The sequence below is a fragment of the Lepidochelys kempii genome, chromosome 7 (genome assembly GCF_965140265.1).
Source record: "Lepidochelys kempii isolate rLepKem1 chromosome 7, rLepKem1.hap2, whole genome shotgun sequence".
NCBI classification, from domain to species: domain Eukaryota; kingdom Metazoa; phylum Chordata; order Testudines; family Cheloniidae; genus Lepidochelys; species Lepidochelys kempii.
Genome location: NC_133262.1, coordinates 46,218,420 through 46,236,941, shown reverse-complemented (window position 1 = coordinate 46,236,941; position 18,522 = coordinate 46,218,420). Strand labels below are relative to the sequence as shown.

Below are 18,522 nucleotides of genomic sequence, written 5' to 3'. Positions count from 1 at the left end.
CACCAGATTCTGTTAAACTATTTGAAAGTTCTGGATAACATCTGAGATCCCCATTCTCACCTCCATAACTCAAAAGAAGCTGCATTATTTCCCTGGACTTGATTTTTGTGTATGTGTCAAGATGGGAACAAGTGTGTGTGTGGGGAGGAGGAAAGAGAGGAGGAGGAGGAGAGGACTCTAGGACATGGGTACTAGACAGCACACAGAGTCAGAGCACTGAAGTATCCCCTCTGCACCTGGACTTAAATTCTGACACAACCCTTTTGGGCTCATGGTAGCCTACCACTTGTGCATCTCTCAAAACCACCACAAAATCTGGCACAATTCAGCCCCACTGGCAGTCTTGGTTCCAGACAGGTCAGAACTGGAACGATTAGTGAACCTTAGTAATTAGGTAGCAATAAGGATGTCAACCTGTTTTTTCAAAAGTAGGTATTCCCCACTGTACTGTTGAAAAAGCGGAGCCATGGAGCACTGCAGTAACCTGTCCAATCTAACAGGAGGCACCAGCAGAGCTGGAGACAGAACTTAAATCTCCTAACTCCCAGCCTCCTGCTATAAGCAACAGACTATCCAGCCGGTCTGCTGCTTCTGTTCTTGCAGGAGGTGCTACAGGTCAGAACTGAGGTGTGCTTGCAGCTAAGGAGCAGAAGGGGTGAACCACAGGGAGTGTGTGTTGCACTATGCTGGCTCAAACCGGTACTGCTGAATCCTTCATTTTTACTAGATCTGTACTCACTCTTAAATTATAAAAATATCAGAACAACTCCCCAGTCATAAATGCCTTTTTAGTGTCATTTCTTCTAGCAGCAGTTTGTGTCTAACATTAGACAGACGGAAGCATCACCAAAATCATACAGACTCCGTCCATGGACTACGGAGTATAAGAAAAGTAAGCAGGATGACATATTGGCAAAAGTGTTCAAGCCTACCTGACATCCCCTGCTTGGAGACCTGGCGGTCATAGATTTTCTTCTCCAGGGTGTAATCTGAAACCAGTCGGTAAATGTGGCACGGCTTCCTTTGTCCGTAGCGGTACACCCGGCATACTGCTTGTGCGTCATGGCACGGGTTCCAAGAAGCATCAAACACCACCACTCTGTTTGCTCCAATCAGGTTGACACCCAAACACCCAGCTCTTAAACAAAACAAAAATTAAGTTTCAAAATCATTTTTCTTTCCAGTCTTCAATACCTTTATACTTTAAGGAGTTACCATCCTGTATGGTCTTAAGCCAAATCTTGCAAACAGAGCAAGTGCAATAGATTCTGTGGTCTGAACAGCCTCCATCACATTAATGAAACCCACTCTTTCACCCCACCTCACCCCTCCGTTCCAGGCAGGTGACCAACTCACCGTGTGGACAAAAGGAAGAGCCAAACAGAGCTGTTGCTGGGGTCATTGAACTGGTTAATCAATCGTTCCCTTTCTGAGGCAGAAGTGCTGCCATCCAGTCCTGGTAAGAAAATCAGAGAGGTGTTTAAAAAGCCTTTGTATTGTGGGATCCATCAAAACGAAACAGTTCCCGTCTGGCTCTTAGAATACCTGCACTGTGAAGAATGCCATTACCCTGCAGACTCCGTATAGATCCAGCTAGGGAAACGCTTCCGTGCCATTTCAGGCAATTGAACCAGCTTACTACAATAAGCCCTCAGCTGTCCCAGCCAATGCCCACATCCCCCCAGTCAAACATACACAGTGTAGTCAGCCAGGGAGCTCGGGCTGTGTCTAGCTGCAATATCACATGAGTGTAAAACAGGAGTCTGGCATAGGCCAAGTTCCACAGTGGGCTACAATGCATACAGCTAAACCAAAGATGAGCAGTTCTAGTGCACTGGGATCCTACACAGAGGCTCATCATTCAGGTAGGATGTCTGCAGTACCAGTCACAAAAGCCTGAAATACCAGTATTGGTAACAGGCACCAGTATAAAATAGATCCAATACGACCACTGAGCTGGGATAGCACAAAAACAACGCAAGCCGCTGGCAAAACCCCACTGGACCCAACATGACCATATGCAGAGAATCGGAGAAAAAGAGTGCAGATGGACAGAGCATGTTTGTGATCATGGGTAGAACTCACTCATGATGAAGAGATGCTGCCACCCACACCTTGAGTCAAAAGAGGAATTAGAGCAGTTTATAGACACCTAGCATGCTTGCCAGGAGCTCCCAGGGACACTATGTCCATCCAGCTACCCTAAACACTCCTGTTGCCCTGCCACAAAAGTCAGCTACTGAAGGGGACAGAGACTAGAACTGGAGGGAAAACTCACGATCACCAAAACAAGCAGTAAAGATTCTAGAATTAGAAAGTGTCCAAGTGGTGCAAAGGAAGAATGAAGATTTTTTTAAAAGTTTTAAGAAGTGATAGTTAAGCTATTCAGAGAGCCATTAAAAAGAAAAGGGGGAACTGGGAAATTATCAGTCAGTCCTGATCAAAACTAAAAACATGCATCCAAGACAACTCAAACAAATCAATCTGAAAATGGCTAAGGAACAGATCTGCACGCCCACGGAAAAGCACAGGTAAGTGTGGCGAGAAACCAGAGGAAATCGTTGCAACATCAAGAGGTTAGCCCAGCCGCAGAGGATCAAATAGGGTCCCAGATGAAGGAAGGAGGACGGTCTGTACTCACTGTAATAGTTGAGATTTCGGACCCAGTTATGAATGCCTTGCACATCTGAGCCTGGAGGATTGGGCATTGGTCTCTTGGCCAAGAACTCCTCAATGACAGACAATGTGGACAGACTCTGGCTGCAAAAACAAGGTCTCTGCTCAGGAAAGCCCCTAACAGTGTAACTAGAACAGCAAACTCCATCTTCCCCTGCTAGCAGTCTGAGGGTGCCACGGGACACCCCCTTACCACTGACAACTATACGGATGAAGAGATTACAAAACCAATGGACAACAAAAAACATTAAACCAAACAATGGGAAAAGACCAAATAACACTGCATAGCAGTGGGCAGCTGTCATAGGGAAACACCATCAGTCTCATTCTACTACTGTCTAATCTCCAAACACACCACTGCTCAGGGCTCAGAGGAGCAGCCATTGATACTTCCTCTTACCTAAAGACCAAGATCTTGTCTCCGTGCTTCACACTTTCCTCAATCAGGTGGAACAGTAACACCATCTTGGGCGAGTTCTCCAAAACTCCCATCTGGTAATCACACAGGATGTCCTTGGCCTACCCAGAAACAAGAGCCTCGGTTACATGGGGAGGTACTCAGTTAGTTCCATAAAACATACTTTCCATAAGAGGCTTCAGGCTCATGAACAAAATGTAATAAACCCAATGTGACCCTATACGAAGAGCCAAATCTCCACATAGCCCTCCCAAGTTCCAGACACACACATCCCCATACTGAGAACAACAGGCCATCACCCTGTCATTTAAGTCTGGGGACTCTTAGCTTGAGCGTGAAAACTGCTGTGGCAATTCACAGGAAACAGCAGTCTCCATGTGCCCTTATAGGACTTCGGTCTACAAAGTCAATGCCCTGAATTGCATCTGGAAGTGAACAGGAAACCAGTGCAACTGCTGGAGAACTAGTATAAAAGGTGAAGACAGCCAGTGGAATCCAGCTGATGCATTCTGCCAGCTGTAGCTTCCAAGTGATCTTTAAAGGTAGCCCCCTTGTGGAGCACGTTTCAACAATTCAGTCTCAAGGTGACAGAGGAATAAATTACTGTGGCACAGTCTGGATCCAAGAAGAGAGGCCTCAAGCATCCAGCCAGGTCCAGATGAAAGGGCTGGTTTTGGCCACCTCTGAGTCCCAAAGCCACAGAGGATCCAGGAGTTTCAAACTGCAGATTTCTTGGACAATAAGTGGACAAAGTCTTGAGTACAGGAACTTCTGCTATATCCTCAAGATGCTCAACTAGCATCACCATTATTCTGTTTAATGACAGGCTTCAGAGTAACAGCCGTGTTAGTCTGTATTCGCAAAAAGAAAAGGAGTACTTGTGGCACCTTAGAGACTAACCAATTTATTTGAGCATAAGCTTTTGTGAGCTACAGCTCACTTCATCGGATGCATACTGTGGAAAGTGTAGAATCTCTTTTTATATACACACAAAGCATGAAGATAAGCTATTACCAGCAGGAGAGTGGGTTTGTGTGTGTGGTGGGGGGGAGGGGTGAGAAAACCTGGATTTGTGCTGGAAATGGCCCAACTTGATTATCATACACATTGTAAGGAGAGTGATCACTTTAAATAAGCTATTACCAGCAGGAGAGTGGGGTGGGAAGAGGTATTTTTTCATGCTTTGTGTGTATATAAAAAGAGATTCTACACTTTCCACAGTATGCATCCGATGAAGTGAGCTGTAGCTCACGAAAGCTTATGCTCAAATAAATTGGTTAGTCTCTAAGGTGCCACAAGTACTCCTTTTCTTTTATTCTGCTTAAGTTTCAGCCATCTCACTCTCATTCAAGTTCTGATCTCAGCTATGCTGGTGAAAAAACACAGACACTGCACCATCCGGGTCTGATGAAAACAAGGTGTAAAGCACAGTGCCAGCTGTACAGTGGTCTCATAATTCCCATTAGTAGCCTTTTATATGCACTGATCAAGACAGAGAGCAAGACAAAGCTTCATAGCAGAGATCATAGACTCATAGGACTGGAAGGGACCTCGAGAGGTCATCTAGTCCAGTCCCCTGCACTCCAAGCAGGACTAAGTATTATCTAGACCATCCCTGACAGGTGTTTGTCTAACCTGCTCTTAAAAATCTCCAATGATGGAGATTCCACAGCTTCTCTAGGCAATTTATTCCACTGTTTAACCACCCTGACAGTTAGGAAGTTTTTCCTAAATGTCCAACCTTAACCTCCCTTGCTGCAATTTAAGCCCATTGCTTCTTGTCCTAGCCTCAGAGGTTAAGGATAACGATTTTTCTCCCTCCTCCTTGTAACAACCTTTTATGTACCTGAAAACTGTTATGTCCCCTCTCAGTCTTCTTTTTTCCAGACTAAACAAACCCAATTTTTTCAATCTTCCCTCAGAGGTCACATTTTCTAGCCTTTTAATCATTTTTGTTGCTCTTCTCTGGATTTTCTCCAATTTGTCCATATCTTTCCTGAAATGTGGTGCCCGGAACTGGACACAATACTCCAGTTGAGGCCTAATCAGTGCAGAGTAGAGCCGAAGAATTACTTCTCGTGTCTTGCTTACAACACTCCTGCTAATACGTCCTCGAATGATGTTCACTTTTTTTGCAACAGTGTTACACTGTTGACTCATATTTAGTTTGTGGTCCACTATGACCCCCAGATCCCTTTCTGCACTACTCCTTCCTCAGCAGTCATTTCCCACTTTGTATGTGTGCAATTGATTGTTCCTTCCTAAATGGAGTACTTTGCATTTGTCCTTATTGAATATCATCCTACTTACTTCAGACCACTTCTCCAGTTTGTACAGATCATTTTGAATTATAATCCTATCTTCCAAAGCACGTTGTGGCAGGTGAGAAAGTCTCAGAACTAAAAGCAGGATCCCTGCTACACAAGGGTTTTTTCCACTGCTGTTCCCCAATTTATAACCAGCGCACTGCCCCGACAAAAGGGTCATGGGCCTTTGACCAATTAAGCATTCAGCCCATGTTTGTTGGAAAAAAAAAAAAAAAAAAAAAAGCCATGAGACTCCTAGCTCTGAGGTTGGTACTCACCCACTCATAAGTAACGACTTGATTTGCTCTCTCCTGAAAGGGGTTGAAGCCAATGCCTTGAAGGAACTTGCTGTTGGTAGCTTCTCCAACTGGTGATGCCAAAGCATTAGTCTCTGTTTTGACTTTTATTCCTTGTGGTTGACAGCGAGAATTAGTTCCAGCTGTGCCAAGGTCATCCACATCCAGGTCCTGCTCATTTGCCAGATTCTCTTTTTGCAGCGCTTCATACAGCACATCTGGGTGATTCCAGATCTGAGAGATGAAGAAAAGGCAAAAGGTAACATTGCACTAGCACAAACCCAACCAAGGCACTTGTGGATTTACAGCACCTCACACGCAGTCAAATGCTAATGCCCCTGCAGAAACGCACCAGCGATTTGTTAATCTAATTATTCCCCTCCAAATTCAGCTGAAAGGGAGTTTGTAAAGTGCCACAAATTAAGCAGATCTCACCGCATTAGAATATTTAATGCCAGGGACTCTGCCTGTTCAGTCCGAAGTCCTCTGTAGTTGACTTGCGTGGACACGCTGAAACTTTGCCTGCTATAGAAGCTAGGCAGATTCCAGTCAACAAGTAAAAAGGAAAGTGCGATTCTGTCACAGCACAAGGTATACACTGTTTCAACCAAGACATGTTACCAATTTTAATTATCTTAAAGCTCCTCTGTTTGGTGACTGATGAATGAACACACACAAGGCACACACTCTGGGAAATGAAGGATTTTCTTGCAGTTAAAGGCTGGGACTTAGATCAGCTGGGTTCAGTTCCTGGCTCTGCCACAGACTTTTTGCATGAATTTGGGCAGGTCAATTAAACACTCTGTGACTCAGTTCCCCATCTTTAATGTGGGAATAATGATACTATCAGGCCACCACATTACATCATGCACAGGAACATGCACACTAATGCTTAAGATGCACCAAGATACTGCACTTGTACTATATCTACATCATTCTTCTGGCCAATATTTGGACATAGACTCCTACCCTTTCCCTGTATACTGCAGGAGAAGCTACTCTCTTGCCAATACCCACCTTACAACAGACACAGAAAGCCTTGAGCGGGTTCAATCCCAGCCAGCCACTGTTGCCTGCATCCCGGAACCGGTTCATGAACTCTGTGTAGAGAGCCCGTTGGATTTTTGACAGACGTACCAGGATGACATGTTCTTCTTTATAGGGAAGCTGAGCCTTTAGTACGTTATGGCCTCTCCTACAGAAGCAATCAAGAAAGGAAGATCAGAAGAGAGAAAGAACATTCAGGGCTAGCATCTCAGGGGCTGCCTTCAGGGTAAGATATCTGATGACAGCAAAGAGAAGGAACTCTAGTTGTGAGTGTTTCTATTGCAGGACACTCAGAAGACATTACAACTGAAGCCAAATAAAAAGTACAGTATGCTCTATTACCAAAACAGCAAACATTATAATACCCCAGGATAGTGTTTAGAAAGGGGATCAAGGTCTTGCTAACCGTGGTGCTAAATCAGGAAGGATACACTTGTGGCCAAAACACTGCACTGGAAATTAAGAGACCTGGTGTTTATTTCTGTCTTTGCCAATGACTTGCTCAGGCCATGTCACTTACTCCTTCTGTGCCTCTGGGTCCTCATCTGTAAAATGGGGAGGATTTCTAGTCCCTCCTCTCCTCCGTAAGAGTACTGTGATGCTTACATTGTTTGGGGTTTATAGAATGCTTTCAGATCCTTGGATGGAAGATGATACAGAAATGCATCTACCAATCACCTACTAATACTTCTAAAGGAAGTTAGGGAGCACTGTACTGCCCTCCATCTGCATGTGCTCCCCTCTACCAGTCCCACAGGACGGTACTGGCAGGGTACTGTAACGTTACACCTGCCACTAAGTCAGGGAGAAGCCCCCAAAGATCACTTCTTAACTGACAGGCTAAATTAGACAAAGTGCTTTTGAGAGAAACATGCAGGTGCTAACTCTGGGGTCCCCTCCAAGATTTCTCCTATATGTCTACAATCTCCCTAAAGGACAACAGGGAATCCAGGGTAAAAATCAAGCTCAGGAAGACAACAGGAATCGCTGTAATGAATACACTCCTCAATCGATGTGGCTAAACTATGATCAAGGAGCTGACTGCACAGACTACGTTACTGAACACTTGATGTGGACTCACCTTTGCACAAACCCCTCCAGCAGACTATGCAGGACATGACTGCGGTACCTCATGAGACGGACGTCCTGCGGTGTACTGTCAATACACTGCCCGTTCAGGATGGGGCGTTCAAACATGTTGCTGAACTCCTGCCGGGTACCCAAGAAGTCAGGACGGACGAAGTCTACCATGCACCAGTACTCAATCAGGTTGTTCTGGAGCGGGTAGCCCGTCAGTACCACCCGTCGCCTGGAGCGGATGTTCTTCAGGGCCTGAGATGTGCTGGCATGGCAGTTCTTTATCCGGTGTCCCTCATCACAGATAACTACATCCGGGCCAGGGCGGGATAAAGCCTTCTCAATCCCTGAGGGAAAGGAACATTGAGTTACTTGGTCAGCTGATGTTCCTGCTTCACGTAGCTCTACAGAAGGAAAAATGAGTAATTATGAAAGTTGAAAAAAAAATACTAGTTGTTTGTAGTGTTATTGCAGCTGTGTTGGTCCCAGGATATGAGAGAGACAAGGTGGGTGAGGTAATATCTTTTGCTAGCCCAGTTTCTGTTGGTGAGAGAGACAACCTTGAAAGCTTACACAGAGCTCTTCTTCAGACCTGAAGGATATTAGAAAGTGGGATAGAGACTGAGGAAGAGCTCTGTGTGAGCTCAAAAGCTTCTCTCTCTCACCAACAGAAGCTACACACAAATAAGCTGTTAGCAAATATAGTGACTGTGTTAAAGATAACCACCTCTGACGTTGGTGCCTATGTACAATAAACTAACTATTCTCTGCTGCCAAGTGACCACCTGCCCATGGAGCCAGCCGGCATTAGTAGAATCTCCCAGCTGCAATTCTGTAGACAGGATGGTATTTCCTAGCAAGACTCGCCTCCCACCTTTCAGAAGCTCTTGCTGCCGGTCCTCCTCATCTAAGTCGATAATGACAGGGCCAGTTTGTTTCTTTGTTTTCTTCTTCCTGCCAGTAGCAAAGGACTTCTTCAGTGAGAGGAGACGGTACATCTCATAGCCCATCAGCAGCACCCCGCCATCCGTCACCCAGTCAGTCACCACCTTTGCACGGGCAGCCGTAGTCCTAAAAAAACCCAAATGCACAAAAAATGAGACCTCTTCCTTAAATACACCTGAACTTGCTGAAACAGATGCCTGCTAAAGGAAAGGACCTTTTCAAATGACTTAAAACATATGCTGGCATCAGACCAAACCAGCAGACAAGAGCAATGAAGCCCTTTTACATGAAGATCTGGGAGAAGCTTCCAGCATACTGAGGGTAACATGGCAGAGAAAGGTGAACCATTAAAGGATGTTAGTGGATGCATGAAGAAGTTTGCTGTATATGAACCTAAATCAGATTTCACAGAGCAATGGAATCCTCTTATGGGAAGTGTTAGGAAAGAGACCTCTCCAAAGCACACATTTGCATAAGGTTCTGATGTACGTGGCTGTCTTACTCTACTACTTACAGCACACACCTATCCATCAATCTGAGAGTTAGCCGAATTATTTCCTTTCCCTCCCACCAACATTAAGGACAGGCTCAGATATGAAGCGGTCCACTCCACCTTTCCCATACACCAGAGCACGGTAATCCCCAATCCAATATGAGATGCACATAAGAGGCTCTAAATAATATCAGCTGACTAGGAAGTATATTCCTCTCGTGAGGTGAGGACCTCAGCGGCCAAGTGTGTGTAAATGCCAGATGAACTACGAGTGCCCTGAGATGAATATAAATCTCACCAGATTGCATGAGACAACATGACAAAGAGTCAAGCAGAGCTGCAGCAGCCAAGAATACACACTGTGTAAGATGAAAAGGACAATACTCTGCCTTACATAATCTCTCCCTTCGGTGTAGGAATGCTAACTCATTTAGAAGCCCTCAGGCACAGCAAAACTGAGTAAAAGTTAAAATGTCTGCAAGAAAGAATCAGAGAGGAAAGTGAAAATTCCCAGAAAAGCCAAATATAAGATTCAATAGCAATCATGCATACAGGCTGAGAAATCACATGGCTGGTCTCTGACGGGTGGAGGAAAGTACCCACCACAGACAAAACAATGCACTTCCCACTGGCCAATCCATACATAGCACAAAGTCTGGCATTTGAATTTTCCCATCTCAATGCATGAGGGGAAAAGTGGAGGTGAGTTGACAACCATGATGGAAGAGAGTATAAATAAGAAATGAGAGAAATCTAACCCCTCGTTAAAAGATGCACCTTTTCGATGTACCGAAATCCTCACACAAGAACATATACTGCAGACATACAGAGGGAGAGAAACTAAAAGGACAGGGCATGGAATCAGATCAAATGAACAGACTGCAGCAGTGGTACAGAGACACTGATAATACAACTCCATGAGAAGCAGATTAATTGCTCAGGAGGGGCATTCATGGCACCTACTTGTGTTCATCATTCAGGATATGGACTTTGAAGAAGCGTGGCTGAATTTCTTTTGGGTTATAGTCAGCAGGGAGGTTTTCAGGTGCGGGAAGCCACATGTTGAATTCTGCCAGCCAGTTCTGGAGAGTGTTTACCTGGGGAGGAAAAAAATGCACCCAAAGGACTGAGAAAGTAGTCCTCAGACCACAAAATTCAGTCACCCAGCATTCAGAACTCAAAGCTAAATGGGACCTGCGAATCACATCCAGCTGTCCTCAGCTAGAAAGAAAGGGCCATCATACAGAATTCTCACGGATGGTGGGAATGAAAGCAGTGAAAATGGGAGTGAGGGTACCTGAGGGCTCTCTCTAAGGTATGAAGGACCAATCCATCCTCCTCCCCACAACAATAAAAAAAGCAAGTCCTAAATGGTGGACCTGACACTGTTTCACACGGGCTACTTACAGGTACAATGGCAAGGACAGTCTTTGCCTCTGTGTGCCGGAAAAGTACATCCAAGAAAGAGATGACCTGGATGGTCTTGCCCAGCCCCATGCTATGGGCCAAGATACACCCAAACCCACTGCTGCTTTTAAATCTCTCCAGGGATTCCACCAGGTTATCATACAGGAACCGGATCCCACCAATCTAGAGAAAATATGGAAGAGTTGCAAAAGAAGTAGTGGAAAACAACAAAATGGAGATGTAGCTACAGATTGACATATACATTGTATGAGTTTATATGGCAGATAAATACACAAGGGGAAATTAGAGATTCGTTGCAGTATTTTCAGCTACAAGGACTCAATAGAATTCCTTATAAAAAACTTTCTGAAAAGATGGTCCTGATCATTCTTATGCTTGTGCAGAGCCTACAGTCTTTGGGTTGATTTTTTGTTCTTAAATAATTTGATGAAATAATGCTCATCCAAGCATGAAGTAGAGGGGAAAAATCTCTATCAATACAATGTCATATCATCTGGTTTTGAAACTTTTCCAGGCATCACTTTACTCTAGGTTTCAGAGTAGCAGCCGTGTTAGTCTGTATTCGCAAAAAGAAAAGGAGTACTTGTGGCACCTTAGAGACTAACAAATTTATTTGAGCATAAGCTTTCGTGAGCTACAGCTCACTTCATCGGATGCATTCAGTGGAAAATATAGTGGGGAGATTTATATACACAGAGAACATGAAACAATGGGTGTTATCATAAACACTGTAAGGAGAGTGATCACTTAAGACGAGCTAATACCAGCGGGGGGGGGAGGGGGGACCTTTTGTAGTGATAATCAAGGTGGGCCATTTCCAGCAGTTGACAAGAACGTCTGAGGAACAGTTTTTCTTTTTTTTCTTTTTTTTTTCTTTTTTTGGGGGGAGGGGGGAAATAACTAACTTAGGCTTGAATAGAGACTGGGAGTGGATGGGTCATTACACAAAGTAAAACTATTTCCCCATGGTTATCCCCCCCACTGTTCCTCAGACGTTCTTGTCAACTGCTGGAAATAGCCCACCTTGATTATCACCACAAAAGGTTTTCTCCCCCCCCACCCCCATTCTCCTGCTGGTATTAGCTCATCTTAAGTGATCACTCTCCTTACAGTGTGTATGAGAACACCCATTGTTTCATGTTCTCTGTGTATATAAATCTCCCCACTGTAGTTTCCACTGAATGCATCCAAAGAAGTGAGCTGTAGCTCACGAAAGCTCATGCTCAAATAAATTGGTTAGTCTCTAAGGTGCCTCAAGTCCTCCTTTTCTTTTTATGAAAATATTCGTATTTCTACATACTTTGACAACATAACAGCACAGGCTCTAGGACTAAGACGCCAAGAGCCTGCTTATCAGATAACAGTCAAAGAAATATGGGGCTCAGGATCTCCTTTAATTTCTCTCCATCATTTAACTGTCTGCACTGGGCACTGCCACAAATTCTGGCCACAATCTTCAGGGTGGCAGCTCTGCCAATAACATCACTATAGCAAATCATCAACCCACATGACATCAACAGCATGGATTTCAGCTCCTGGGATAAGGAGGAGGTTTTGCTGAAGTCCTTGTGTGTTCTGAGCCTCAACTTCCTGTACCTGGTGAGGCTTTACTGCCCGTGCAAGCTGTGGAGCCAGGAAAATGTCCTCTTCATTGGGTGGATGGTTGATGTTGACAATGACCTGCCCCAGAGAATCCGACTGATTTAAGGCATCATTCACATGAGAGCCACTGCTCTCTTCAGTACCATCCCCATCTTCCCCCTCGTTGGCAGAGTCGCTGCTGTCTACGATCTGGAGGGCCTCATCCTCTCCTGAACTCAATTCGATCACTTCTGTGAAAGAGCCAGAGGGGGGAAGGGGCATTAACTTTTCACTGGACTTGTAGACAGGAGTCAAATTCTGTTAATTTTCAGCAAAGGACTCAAAAATACCAATTTTGAATGCAGATCTGAATATTCAAATACAATTTGTAGCCAATGCTTGGCCCAAGGTGCTTCGCCTCATTTTGGAAAGGTTAATTAAGGACAATTTGGTAGTGGGACTACCAGAATCAGCACTACGTTTATTTAAAAAACACTTTAGATACGTAACATCTGAAGATAGACAGCTTTGTGGGAGATCTGGCTGGATGACACTGCGTAAATGGGACCGTTTGGGCGATACACGGATGTGTGATAGGTTGGTTGTGAGTCTTACCATCTTTAATGCTATGTAGTATGCCTTTCGTGTCATCTTCACTGCCACTGCTGGTGCTATCCAAGCAGATCACTTCCTCAGCTAGGACCTGAGGAGGAAGCTGAGTGGCCTCTGCTGTTCTTAAAACTATTTCTTCTACACAAAAATAGTAAGCAATAGTTAGCAATACTAATAATAATCAGGAAAGATACAAAAGTGTTCGAAGTTAAGTCAACATTCCCTTCTACACTTGCTCCACTCAATTAGTCCTGGGATTTTCTATAATCAACTCTTGCTCTTTAACCTACCACTATGTCTCAGCTTAGCGGGTCATTTCATCTCCTTTTCCCCCACCTCAATGTGCTCAATGATTCTCTCTAAACAAGGTACTCAGGGTTGGGAAGCTCCCCATTACAAGCCACGTGTGGAGTATATTCCTCACTGAGACTCCAAAGCCCATTTTGTTCCAAAAGCTGAGAAAAACAGGATAATCTTTTAACCATCCAGTGCCTTACAACAAGGGGGAAAAAGTTCCCTTTTCCTTACTTTGCACTACTTCCTGAGAGAAAGCACAAGTGCTTAGGGGCTAAATGGGGCCAACTTGTGGTCACCGTTTCCCAGCACTGCAATCTTGTGGTTACTCTTACTTCTTTATGTTTGTGAAAAATATTTTTAAAATGTGAAGAGAGTGTAACTAATACAATGTTGTCTCCATGGGTCTGCAGACAGCCTGGAAAAATAGCTGAGAGGTGTGAACTGCCTCATTCGTTTCAATCGGTGTTGACTCTGAAGCCTAGCTGTTCTAATTTAAATGTCTGCATTGTCAATTATTTCACTGCTGGTCAAAACATGGAAGAAAGAAGTGTGAACATTTGCACCAAATACTCAGAGTGATGTTTGGTTTTGACATGCCAAAACACTTTGGTTTGAGTGTGGGGCAGGGGTGGGAAAACTTTTGGCCTAAGGGCCACATCTGGGTATGGAAATTGTATGGCGGGCCATGCATGTTCATAAAATTGCGGGTTGGGGTGCGGGAGGGGGTGCGGGCTCCAGCTGGGGGTGTGGCCAGAAATGAGGAGTTCAGGTGTGGGAGGGGGCTTCGGGCTGGGACATGGGGTTGGGATGTGGGAGGGGGTGAGGGCTCTGGCTGGAGGTGCGGGCAGGGATGAAGGGCTTGGGGTGCAGGAGCGGGCTGTGGGTGGAGCAGAGGGGTTCCGAGTATGGGAAGGGACTTCAGGCTGAGGCAAGGGATTGGGGTGTGGGAAGGGGTACGGGCTCTGGACTGGGGGTGCGGGTTCCAGAAAACCTGTGGGGCCGGAAATGAGGGGCTCAGGGTGCATGCAAGAGGGGGCTCTGGGCTGGGGGTCAGGGGGTTGAGGGTTCCGGCTAGGCGTGCAGGCTCTGGGATGTGGCTGGGGATGAGGGGTTTGGGGTGCAGGAGGGTGCTCTGGGCTGGGACTGAGGGCGGGAAGGGGATCAGGACTGGGACAGGGGGTTGGGGCGTGGGAGGTCAAGGGTGTAGGCTCCAGGCGGCGCTCACCTCATGCAACTCCCGGAAGAAGCGGCATGTCCCCCTTCCGGCTCCTATGCGGCGGTGCGGCCAGGCAGCTCTGCGATCTGCCCCGTTTGCATGCGCCGCCCCTGCAGCTCCCGTAGGCCGCGGTTCCCGACCAATGGGAGTTGCAGAGCCAGCAGTTGGGGCGGGAGCAGTGTGTGGAGCCTCCTGTCTGCCCCTATGTGCAGGAGCCGGAGAGGGGACACGCCATGGCACACCTGGAGCAGGGCAAGCCCACCGACCCCACTCCCTGGCTGAAGTGCAGGAGTGGGGCAAGCCCCCAACCCTGCTCCCCAGCAGGAGCTCGAGGGCCAGATTGAAAGGTCTGATGGGCCGCATGCAGACCTTGGGCTGTAGTTTGCCCACCCCTGGGCTGGGGAGAATACCACTTTCTACTCCTCTTCAGCTGCTATCCTTAAAACTTGCTTTAGTGAATGCCGCTCTCTGCTTACCTGGAAGGAACTCTAGCGGTACAGTGGGGATGGCTGCCGGATAGTCCTTTCGCTGCTGCTCCAGCCGTTTCCTTCTCTCCAACTCTTCCAGCTGGGCTGCTTTTGTCACAGCCTCAAGCTGATCCTCCCGCAGCAGCTTTCTGAGCACATGGGCAAACACAGAAAATATTATTTCATTACACCAAGAAACAGTCTATCCCAAATAACTTGGGTGGTTTCATAGCTGACCCACAAGAGGAATGACAACCTTCAGAAAGAACGTAAGCTACACAGACTAAGAACATCATAGCCAAAAGCCATAGCATGACAACTACAATTTTAGGGAAGGCTGCTCGCTTTTTTAACTGCCTGTAACTGCTACTGTTGTATGAGGAAATGGCTGGTGTTTGACAGGAGCAAAATGCTGGATGGATGGAAAAGGTGAGTGGACAAGTGAGTGTCTATGCTGAGATGCCTAGTAGCAGTAAACTTGAAAGGATCTTTCTGTGAACAACAGAGGATACGTATGTTATTTATTTCTATGGTATTAGAGTCCACGTACAGCAGCAATGGCACAACATCAGGGAAATCTGTTAGGAGACAAAGCACCTATCTAAAAGCCTTCAACAGCAAAAGAGGAAATAAGTACTTTCAAATCACTTTCCTGTTCTTCTGGTTCTTTCCAGGAACCATGACAGCACCTGCATTCCAAATATGCTTAGGAGTTAACTTAAATACACCACTTTACAGGTAATCCCATGAGTTTTGGAAGGTTCCGTTTTTCCCCTTTCAGATTAATGTAAAAGGTGAGAGATTTGCAGCTCTGAAGACTGAATTCCTCTATACAGAATATAGGTATAGTCTGATCAGCGGCAGTCCAAGGCTTCCCCACCCTGCCCTGCCAATTCACTCTAGCCCTCAAATGTAGGAACCTCCTCCTCCATGAGTAAGGAGATATCTTGGTATCCAGGGCCCACTAAACTATTGTTCCTTGGATTGAGGCTGCCAACAAGAGGGCTAATTAGTACTAACTGCCATGTGAACCAGACCAAGACCACTAATTCTTTTCACACAGGGGCATCAAACCGCCATCAGCTGGTGTAAGATGCCACATTCCATTATGACTCCTCTGAGCCATCTAGTTCCCCATAAATAAATGTTATTGCAAACTTCTTATAGCCCTCCATCCTGTCACAGAATATAGGAGGGGACCTAAAAAAATCTCAAATTACTACAATGTAAAATGAAGGAGAAACGGACTTTTTAGTCACTGGCTGTGCCCTGAGCTTTCTTGCAAATAAACACCTAAAGTAGTGCAGGGAAAGGATTTATTTTAGGGAACTTACAATATCATCACCTCTAACAGAGAAGAGACACACCCTGAACTCAGGTATTGATTAGAATGTAATGGTGGAACTGATTTTCATGTATTTGGTTTTAAAACCTAGATGTGAATTATTCTGCTAATTTCATATATTTGCTGCTCTGGAGCTGAACATGTTAATCTTCTGAGATCTCAAACAGTTTACTTGCCCCCCCCCAAGTAATATGATTTGGTTTTAACAGATTGTCTGGTTTTCTACCGAAGCTGGTGGCAAAAGCCTAGAAGCAATATAAACTCAACTGAATAGACTCCACTTTCCCCCATTAAGACATCCTCTGCCCTTCCCAATTCTATTGCTGCCTACCTTATGTTCCTCCTCATGTGAGAAGGTTTCTGAGCCCTCTTCTTTTTGGTGTCCTCAGAGGCCAGGCTCTTGTGCTGATTCTGCAAGAGTCGCTCTGCCCGCTCGCTCTGAGATGAGGTAGTTGAAGTAGAGCGTTGCCATTCCCCATCCTCCCCATGCTGAACATGGTCACTACTGAACACATCTTCCTGGGGCTGGTCTGAAAAGAAAAGGCAAGAACAAATTGTAAACAACCATCCCATGCTGTCAGTCATTTTTATACACCTGCTAACCGCAGATCGAGCTCAAAGACCAACTGGAATCATTCATCCCTCTTCTTGTTCATTTGGTTGCATGTTTCTTTGAAGGCCAAAATTATGAACTGACCTTTCTGCACTGAAGATGCTACTAAATACAGTGTTAAAGATCTCAGGCCAGTGTCTGTCTCCTGTGAAAGAGGAGGCTGCATCACTAAAGACAGAGCCAGAGAGAGGAAAAAAAAAAAAACCTCTAGGGCCCTAACATGTAAACAAAGTGAACAGATTCTAACTCAGGCACAATGTTTTCTGGCCTGAGACTTTACTTCCTTCTAGTGGCTAGCATTAGTATTGATTAGGAGAGGGAGCTAAAAGTAGCCCATAACCATTTATACTGCATTTGGGAACCTACAAGTCTAGATGCAGCTAAAAGTCAACATGCATTAGATGCGTGCTACTAAGGGCTACAAGAACATAAGAATGGCCATACTAGGTTAGACCCGTGGTCCATCTAACCCAGTATCCGGTCTTCTGATAGTAGCCAGTGCCAGACACTTCAGATGGAATGAACTGAACAGGACAATTATCGAGTGGATCCATCCTGTTGTCCTGTGCCAGCATCAGGCAGAAATTTAGGGACACCCAGAGCATGGAGATTGCATCCCTGACCACCTTGGCTTATAGCCATTGATGGACCTATCCTCCATTAACTTATCTAATTCTTTTTTGTACCCCATTATACATTTAGCCTTCACAGCATCCTCTGGCAATGAGTTCCACTTGGGAGGGAAGTTCCAACAAGCTTTGTAAAAGGAAAATGGTCTAGCATTCCACAAAAACTGCTGTCCAATTTTAACAGCAGAGGGATAACCTGCAACCCCATCTCAGGATCAACTCTGCTCCTCCTATACAAAGAGTTAAATCAGAGAACTACAGTGACTGGGAAAGGGTCTGCCTTTGAAATAGATAAGGGGGGGGGAAGGGTGTGACAAGAAAGAGGAAAACAGGCAATATGTCAGTGATATCAGCATCTCTGGAAACTCGTGGAGTCCCCTCTGAAAGGAGAGATGGCTGCGGTAACGACAGGTACCACAGTGTAACATGTCATGCACACAGGTGCCACTAGAGGCTGACACATTGACACACCAATTACATTAGTCTTACCACCAATTTCTCCCCCTCAAAGCTGGGGTCCCAAGAACAGTATTTTGCTAGCTGAACAAAGTGAATAGCACTGCAACCTCAGCCCAGCAGAGATTCTGTTAAGACATCTCCCAGAACTATTCGCATTTGCCCCCAATCTAAATCAGAATTAATGCAGGACATCTGAACACAACACATCCTGGGCCACAGAATGCGCCGTTTTCTATGCACATCCATACCATTAAGCCCTGTCTATGCCAGAAGAATGGTGATCAGCAACAGGTGCCAGCAATAGGTACAGCTGACCTTGTGCTGAACAGGGAACACAGTTTTGCTGCAAATGTAGACACAGAAAAACTGATCTCAGTGTTATGAACCTTGTGGGTCTTTAGAGTCTATTACTACAACATGCCTCCCTAAACAAAACAGGCTCACAGACCATGCATTATATTCATTTACAGGGAGAAATCAGTGCTCAGAAAAGAATCCAGTTTCCTGGGCTTCTCAGATAAGAGCTCTACCATTTGAGCTCAAGATGCAGTTTGGTCACATTACCCACAGGTCTTTAACACTGCTTTGTCTTGATTCAGAATTATATAACTAGATCA

The 18,522-nt window shown here is 45.4% G+C and overlaps 1 protein-coding gene across 5 annotated transcripts in view; it reads right to left on the bottom strand.

Moving 5' to 3' along the window:
- Positions 1-18,522, bottom strand: part of RAD54L2 (RAD54 like 2) — a 93,639-nt gene that overhangs the window by 13,237 nt on the left and 61,880 nt on the right. For all 5 annotated transcript variants that reach the window (XM_073352534.1, XM_073352539.1, XM_073352536.1 and 2 more), the window contains 14 exons: positions 16,536-16,734; positions 14,869-15,008; positions 12,883-13,017; positions 12,283-12,518; positions 10,666-10,848; positions 10,222-10,355; positions 8,695-8,891; positions 7,825-8,167; positions 6,714-6,891; positions 5,679-5,930; positions 3,077-3,195; positions 2,642-2,760; positions 1,357-1,456; positions 933-1,138 (listed from right to left, as the gene is read on the bottom strand). In XM_073352534.1, coding sequence (XP_073208635.1) covers positions 933-1,138; positions 1,357-1,456; positions 2,642-2,760; positions 3,077-3,195; positions 5,679-5,930; positions 6,714-6,891; positions 7,825-8,167; positions 8,695-8,891; positions 10,222-10,355; positions 10,666-10,848; positions 12,283-12,518; positions 12,883-13,017; positions 14,869-15,008; positions 16,536-16,734 — 2,541 coding nt within the window. The remainder of the gene's footprint in view (positions 1-932; positions 1,139-1,356; positions 1,457-2,641; positions 2,761-3,076; positions 3,196-5,678; positions 5,931-6,713; positions 6,892-7,824; positions 8,168-8,694; positions 8,892-10,221; positions 10,356-10,665; positions 10,849-12,282; positions 12,519-12,882; positions 13,018-14,868; positions 15,009-16,535; positions 16,735-18,522) is intronic.